This window comes from Lipotes vexillifer, unplaced genomic scaffold, assembly GCF_000442215.2.
Source record: "Lipotes vexillifer unplaced genomic scaffold, Lipotes_vexillifer_v1.1 scaffold330, whole genome shotgun sequence".
NCBI lineage: Eukaryota > Metazoa > Chordata > Mammalia > Artiodactyla > Lipotidae > Lipotes > Lipotes vexillifer.
The window spans coordinates 716,810-725,174 of record NW_006775627.1 but is presented as its reverse complement, the minus strand read 5'-3'; the positions used below and the strand labels follow the sequence as shown (position 1 = coordinate 725,174).

The 8,365-nt window shown below is 37.2% G+C and overlaps 1 protein-coding gene across 1 annotated transcript in view; it reads right to left on the bottom strand.

Annotated features, from left to right (window-relative positions):
- Positions 1 to 8,365, bottom strand: part of TTC21B (tetratricopeptide repeat domain 21B) — an 86,257-nt gene that overhangs the window by 53,999 nt on the left and 23,893 nt on the right. Inside the window, exons 12-14 of the mRNA XM_007450055.1 lie at positions 7,253 to 7,382; positions 3,333 to 3,490; positions 1,044 to 1,268 (exon numbers count right to left, since the gene is read on the bottom strand). Of these exons, the coding sequence (XP_007450117.1) occupies positions 1,044 to 1,268; positions 3,333 to 3,490; positions 7,253 to 7,382 (513 nt within the window). The remainder of the gene's footprint in view (positions 1 to 1,043; positions 1,269 to 3,332; positions 3,491 to 7,252; positions 7,383 to 8,365) is intronic.

The window sequence follows — 8,365 nt, the reverse complement described above, 5'->3', positions numbered from 1 at the left end:
TCCCTACACTAGGACATCATTTTGTTATACCCCAAGTGAATATATTTCCTAATTTCCAAATCTGTACCTCAATGAATCTAAAATGTCATTGATTTTAATTCATCTCAACTTTAGAGGTTTTAAAACATTCTGATTTAAGAAATGTTAAAATGTGAAAAAAAGACTGCATTTCAGAATCAACTATCTATAGTAGAGTTGGTTATTCTTATTAAGTGCATTTTACATTAATTTATTAGTGAACTGGAAATTCTTTTGAGATTCGGCAGGTATCTGGACACAGTCTTCTTAATTTCCACTAAAATATGAAATATGAAATAACTGATTAGCAACAGCTGCAACTTAAAAAACAAATGATGTTAAGTTCCTCATTTTCTACAAGGTTCTAATTCTTTTCTCAGAATTACATTTTTGTGTGCCTTCTTTCTACCTATCTATCCATCTACTTATCTATATTATTCTTTAAGTATTTGATTTTATGATCTATCTATCTATATTTTTTAAAGTATTTGATTTTATGATTGTCCTATTAGTTTACCAAAGCTGTATTATTTCAGTGGTTCTTTTATTTTCTCAACTATTAGAATTTCAGATTGGCACTTTAATTTTATTCCAGTAGTACGTGTGTGTGTGTGTGTGTGAGCCCTTTTAGGAATTCACAGAATTATAACTATATTATATTATTATAGTTCATGATAGCCAAAGTAATAATATATTATATTATTATACACATTAAATTAATACATACTACAGTACATCATATTACATTATATTATTACTTATATTAAACATACAGTGTATATCTAGTATTACATCTCATGGTAGCCAATGTAAGTACACTGATACATAAAGTCATCCCAGTACAAACTATGTCTAAATTCAGGGGCTATAGAAAGTAACATGATCTGGTGCTAAGTGATGAGAAATAAATTTTCTAAACTTTACCATTTGGTCAAGCGAATAATTTTAGCTTTTTCATTTCCTATAACTCTATGTATTTGAATAACAAAGTTCAGATCTGAGCCACTGAATTACACTTGACCTACCTGTTCTCCATTTAAGCGGTGAACCTCTACCAACTCAAGAAAGACTGATAAACGATGGCTTGCATCGACTTCAGTTTTTCTGTATTTTGACTTTGAGGAAGTTCCAGTTCTCCTCATTCCTGGTAAACTCATTGCTATATGCAGGGTTTTAATTGCTTCTGCTATTTCTCCCATTTTCTTTTGTGACTGAGCTTTTATCAAATGATATAAAGGATATTCTCTCACCTGAAAAAATAATATTCAGAAATACTTCCTTGGAGTGTTTACAACATCAATACATAGTTTACAATCCATCAAATGTTATGATAATAGGATCTTTGAGGACAGTCTACCCTGTGATTGTATGCATGAGGTCTATTTCTGTCCTCTTGCTCATGTTCTGATCATTTATTATATTAAATCAGAATTCAGGTAACCTGACACTACCTAGTGTTCCGTTGGTTAACAAACAAGTTAAGTACTTCTACCATGAGAGGAAAGAAATTGCACACAAAGTTTATAAGGCTAGCAAATATATTCTAAGAAATTATTTTAGTTTTCAGGGAATGAACTCCTTTACCTCAGACTTCTCTTTACTGAGATAAAGTTATCAGATTTCTACAGTTTCTTGTCTTTTCTTTATTTTCTAATTTTAAGATTAAAAATTTCAGGGCTTCCCTCGTGGCACAGTGGTTAAGAATCCACCTGCCAATGCAGGGGACATGAGTTTGAGCCCTGGTCCGGGAAGATCCCACATGCCACAGAGCAACTAAGCCCATGTGCCACACTACTGAGCCTGCGCTCTAGAGCCCGTGAGCCACAACTACTGAAGGCCACGCTCTGCAACAAGAGAAGCCACTGCACCGCAACGAAGAGTAGCCCCCTTGCTGCAACTAGAGAAAGCCCGCGCACAGCAACAAAGACCCAACGCAGCCAAAAGTAAATTAAATAAATAAATAAATAAATAAATAAATAATTTAAGATTAAAAAATTTCAGGACACGTTAATCAAACATTGGTTTTACCCTTTGATACTACTCTGAAACACATAGTAATGAATCTCCTGTCTTTATTTTGGGTATCAACAGCATATACAGAAAAAAATAAAGAGAATGACAAAAGATGAGGAAGGAGTCAAAGGGAAGAAGATGGTCCAGAATGAGATGATGTGGCAGCCATCTAACCTCCAGGATGGCTACAGTCCTCCTAATGCTGGGTTCTGAGCTGTAGCTAGGCATCGTGTTTACCTGTGGGCCTTGTGTAAACAATCATGCTTAAGCTCTTCTCTCAGAGATTCTGATTCACTGGGTAGGGCACTGGCACTGGGGTCACAATGCACCACCAGTCTTGAGAACTACCGTCCTTAGAAGCAGGCATTATCTTCTGCAAACCTTGCCTGGAACTTGAATTCTCCAGTGCACTAAAGGGTTCTCACATCGAAGGGCTCAAGACACTGCCAAGCAAAGCAAAAGTCTGAGGAGCTCCTCCTTGACTCCAGGTCGCTCAGGAAGCCCCTGAACCTAGGACTTTCCGTAATGCTCAGGGATATGAGATGTTCACACTGAATATCTTGGATAGAAATCTAGTGTGTTTATATCCTCAAACCACATACCAACTTTCAAAATGACTAGCTGTTCTCTGATGATGTATCTAAAAAGAAGTTATTAAACACCAAGGTCCAAGAAAGAAACAGACAATAAAATAAAATCCTTATACATAAAAATATCTGGCACAATGCTCTACAGTGTACAATTATCTCTACATATTCATATTGCATTTAATGTTCACTATAATTGTAGGGTATTATTATATAAGTGTTCTAGAAAAGAAAACTGAGGTTCAGAGAGAGACAGGTGAAAAGACCAGACACTATCTCCAGGTCTTTTGTTGCCAAGTCCATATAGTTGTTTAACTACACCACAGTTGCCTCCATTTTTTTCTCCTACTGCTAATGAGTTCAAAATATTTTCCATTATGGGCTTCCCTGGTGGCATAGTGGTTGAGAGTCTGCCTGCCAACGCAGGGGACACGGGTTCGTGCCCCGGTCCGGGAGGATCCCACATGCCACGGAGCAGCTGGGCCCGTGAGCCATGGCCACTGAGCCTGTGCGTCCGGAGCCTGTGCTCCGCAACGGGAGAGGCCACAACAGTGAGAGGCCAGCATACCACACACACAAAAAAAAATTTCCATTAATAATGCATTTATTAGCAAAATATTACAGGCTAAGAAACAAAATAGTTGAATATGTAAACATTTGCTAAAGGTTCAAAGAGGGCGTTATGTCTTATCCACTTGAGTCTGGAACACTTACCTTAAAATTATAGCTCAGACAAAGTTCAAGAGACTGAGAACACAATTTGAATTTTTCCTGAGACAAATAAACCTGAGCCATCAGGAGATGAGCATCTGCATAGGAAGGACTGTGTTCTAGGCAATGCTGCAGATTATTATAAGCTGCTTCAATATCACCTAATGAGGGAACAAAGCACTATTATAATACAAAATGATCAAGAGGAAAACTGAGAGAACAGGGAGAAAAGTATTTAGTCTATGGATAGTTCTGGTGTTTGAACTTAAAAGTTCTCTGTTTGTAAGGCCTTAGCTTACCCTCTACCTGCACTAGTCAGTTTCTTTTTAACATGCATGAAAGAATATATCTAAAGCCAGGCCATCCCTTGGTCATAAGGAGCAAATCAGGAAAAGTATGTGAAAAAATCTGAAGCCCTTTAAATGGACCTGTATTTTCCTTGTCAAAACAAATTTCTTTAATTTACAATTTCATTAAGTTATGTACGACATAGAAATTCAAACAGTTAGAATGTTATAGTGCCACATCTAGGCTAGAAATTTTACTACTGTACAAAAAAATAACCAAAAAGGCATAAGGATATATTCCAGGGGTTTAGAAATGTGAGTTACAGATTTAAAATGCCTTTAAATACTAACTGAAATATCAAATGTTTTGGAACCACAGGTATTGTACATCTGGAAGACTTTTTCTTTTACTGTAGTTGGTTTACAATACTGTGTTAGTTTCAGGTATACAGCATAATGATTCAGCATTTTTGCAGATTATATTCCATTATAGGTTAGTAAGTACATCTGGGAATCTTAAAATAGAAGGATATGATCAAGATGAAAGTGAACAGAATATTGGAATCTACCTTGGGCTGACAGATAAGATAGAAGAGGCTCTTCAGAGAAACAACAGCACAGACTCTAGGTGCTAGAAGTTTCGTGATGTCACCCACACTGATTTGCATTTAGCCATCTCATAAACTGGCCTTAAGTAGGTGTAGCTAGGCCAGCTCCCCATGTAACTCTGCTAAGGTATCCGTTCAATTACTCTCTGTAACCTTACCTAACACCTTAACAGACAAAGTAAGGCTAACAGGCCTTCAGTTCCCAAACGCTCAACTTTCTTCTAACAGAAATCCATTTAAACAGAAAACGCTTTCTTAGAGACAGGATTAATGAACAACAATTTAGCTGGGGTAGCACAATGACTTATTAAATACAGTGTCTAAATTTGTCAGTTAACCATCAAGCATAATAAACATTAGATTCTTTTTCACTGTGACACAATCCAACACTCAGAACTGTGCAGACAAAAAAAGAAGGGAAGATTAAGCATAATAAATTTGCATGCAAATTACCACCCCCATCTTCTTTTAGGAAGGAGGAGGATTAAGGAGGTAACTTGAAAAAAGAGGTTATTACTAAGTGGAGAGAGTACATAGAAAAGAATTAGGGTTTGCAAATAAGAGACTGGAAAAAACAATGAGGACTGTATGAATAACTGAAATCATAATCCTTTTTGTTTCTTCTAAAGATAAGGAGGAAGAATATGTCCGGTTAGCTTCAGGAGGCCACTCCATTTCAAAATGGAGAAATGGGTCATCACTGTTGGGAAAAAACAGGCCATAAAAACAAAGATCACATCAATATTACATTCTTATCTAAGAGCGGCCCAATTTCTCTTGAGAGAAAAATGGAAGAAATTTCTGTCCTGCAGTTCTGCCTTTGTCAGGTCCTATGTAATAAAGAATTTGGCTGGCCTTTATCCCAGGGAGACAGGGAGACAGGGAGACAGGGAGACAGTTCCCAGGAGACAGTCTCTAAATCTTGGAATTTCCCAAGCAACAGGAGAATCTTTGTTATTCATGGTGGGCCCTGAGAGCTTATGCTAATGATGTGACTCAGGATGGTGGCTGGCCATGCCAGAAAGACCAACCCTGTGAATAGAAGGGTAGGGCTTTGAGCCACCTATAATCAGTCTAACCTAGGGAGAGGGCAGCTGGAGACTGACGTCAATCACATGGCCAAAGATTCAGTCCGTCTATGTAATAAAACACTAATAAAACTCTGGATACCGAACTTTGGGTGAGTTCTCTTGGTTCCTAATGTTCCACAGGTATCGTCATACATTGATGTGTCAGAAAGTTGATGTGTCCTGACTCCACAGGGAGAGGACAACGGAAGCTTCACATCTGGGACCCTCCCAGACCTCACCCTCTGCATCTCTTCCTTTTGCTGGTTTGGATAACTTTCAAATTTCAGTTTGCTATCATAATACTCTAATCCTAGATATAGTGCTTTCCTGAGTTCTGTGAATCTTTCTAGTGAATTATCGAACCTGAAGGGAATCATAAGAACCCTTAAATTAGTAGCAAGCTAGTCAGAAGTGCAGGAGGCCCTGGGAACCCCTGCACTTGTGGCTGCTATCTAAAATGAGGGCAGTATGATGGAGAATTGTGCCCTTAACCTGTGAAGTTTAGTCCAACTCCAGGTAGTTGGTGCCAGAAGTCACTGCAGTTGGCAATTTAGCAAGAATACTGCTATTCAGACATGTGCCACCACTGTTTCACATTATTTCAGGCTGCTCTTTTTAAAAATGGGATTAATATACAAGAGTTTCCTTCCTAGGACTTTGGCAATTAACTATTACTATACTGAAACTGATTTGTATCAAAATTCAAAATAAATAATGAGTGTTTACAAATTAATCACAGAACTCAAAGTCCCAGTTTGATCACCTAGTAGGTGATACTGGTTCTAACTGGAAAGAAAGTAGAAATATGATGTGGCTCAACAGAACTCAATCAGAGAAGGTAATAGAGAGTCACTTCTTACAACTAGAGTATTTTAGAGGTGAAACAAGCTTTTGTGATCATTTGGTTCTCTTTTTTAAACAGTTAAAGGGACTTCCCTGGTGGCGCAGTGGTTAAGAATCTGCCTGCCAATGCAGGGGACACGGGTTCAAGTCCTGGTACGGGAAGATCCCACATGCCCTGGAGCAACCAAACCCGTGTGCCACAACTACTGAAGCCCGCGGGGCCTAGAGCCCGTGCTCCGCAACAAGAGAAGCCACCACAATGAGAAGCCCGCGCACCGCAACGAAGAGTAGGCCCTGCTCGCTGCAACTAGAGAAAACCCGCGCACAGCAGCGAAGACCCAATGCAGCCAAAAATAAATAAATTTATTTTTTAAAAACCCCAAAAACAGTTAAAACTGAAATCCAAAAAATTGGTAAGGTCAAACTCTTAACTCGTTCCATTATGTACAAGAAGTAACTGTTCACGATAATGAACACCTTGAACTTGGTTTCTGTCCTATAGGACTTTACAAACTTAACTTACTTTGCAGAGCATTCAGCCAGCAAAGATACATACATAAGTACCATATGATGGTCTATTTTTATATATATTGTCATACATATGTTTGTGTCCTAAAAATCTAAGGTTATAACTGAGGATATTTTTTAAAGCTATGTATAACCAATCACAGAAACTAAACAGAAATTAATCAATGAATTTCTTAAGGGCCTGAAACCTGGTGAGCATCACATTTGGTCATGCCAATGAGTCAACCATTATAATCTGTTCAAAGGAGAGATTAAAGACTATAAATTATACTGTCAGGACCTAGTACCACCTGATGGACTTTTTTTAAGTGGTAGAACTGTATTTTCCCAGAAAATCACTTGAACCACAGAAGTTTATAGTAATTTTCTAAAGAATTAAATAGTAAAGAAAGTTATGCAATTTTATTTTGGATAAAAATTATTTATCTGTGCACACATAAAATGTGCATTTTATGTGACTATTCTATGAAGACTATTCTATGTGACTATTTTATGTGACTATTCATACAAGTTCTTAGCTTGTTTATACTAGTACTTATCAACATCAGAATATAAAGGTTATTTTAAGATTTTAATGTATATCTTACCTGACAAATATTTCACTTTTGCTATTAGGAAGACAGCTTGCAGAAGACCGGGAACAGTTCTTACTATAGTCTCCAGGATTGAGGTACAACGTCTGAGAAGTGGACAAAGAGGTTGCCCAGGACTTGCAGGCTAAACAAATCAGCAGATCATTTTTTATAGGTTTATAATAGTATTTAGCTAAAAATAAACACATATTAATTGTAATGTGAAGAGAAAAAATCACATATTTTTCTAAAATTTGTCTTATTCTATTTATTGCCCAATATTTTTTACTATGACTGGACTAATACTAATTTATCTCCCTGGGATCTATGAACAGACTATATAAATGATGGCTTTTGCTCAGCAAAATAACTGTGGTTATTTTGATAACCACAGTTAGTAACTGATAACAGTTACTAATTTGATAACATATGAAATGAGCATATCTGTTTAAAAACTCTGTCGAGAAAACGTATCTGTTCAAAGGAATGATAACGAGAGGTAGAGTTTCTTGCTGGAATTGAGAGTCAAGGCAATGTGAGTTCTAACTCTAAACCTGCCTTGTGATTTACTCAGTTGAGTAACTTGCACCACCCCCTAAAATACTGTAAGGTCAGTTTTTAGAGAATTCAGATTTCATCATTCTAGTAAAAATCCGAAGGTTGAACACTCGCGTATACTACACCAAATGTCTCATACCTTCATATTCCCCACTTTTCTGCCTGGCATGTTGTAGGCCCTCAAATTTATTTTCTCTTTTTATTAATAGTGAATATGATAACTAAAGCAGTACTAGACCACTTTTTTATTCTTTTAATGGCTGTCCATTCAGTGTGCCTTTATCCAGTGGTTATTCACTCACAATTTACAAATGTGATATTAGAGTTTAAATATCAAATGTTCATTCTCCCTGCTTTGCCTTACTAATGCTCCTTCCTTTATCTGAAGGATGATCCTCCCATCCCCCCAATCTTACACTCCACATACACAGATTCTTAACTGGAGCACCACCTCTTACTGACAGTTACTCCTACGAAGAGCCATTGTTACTAACAAGAAAGTGTGGTATCTTCTCACTATGTTGAGGCACCAAAAAAATGTGTGCTCAAAAGGATTTTCAGAGTATAAAA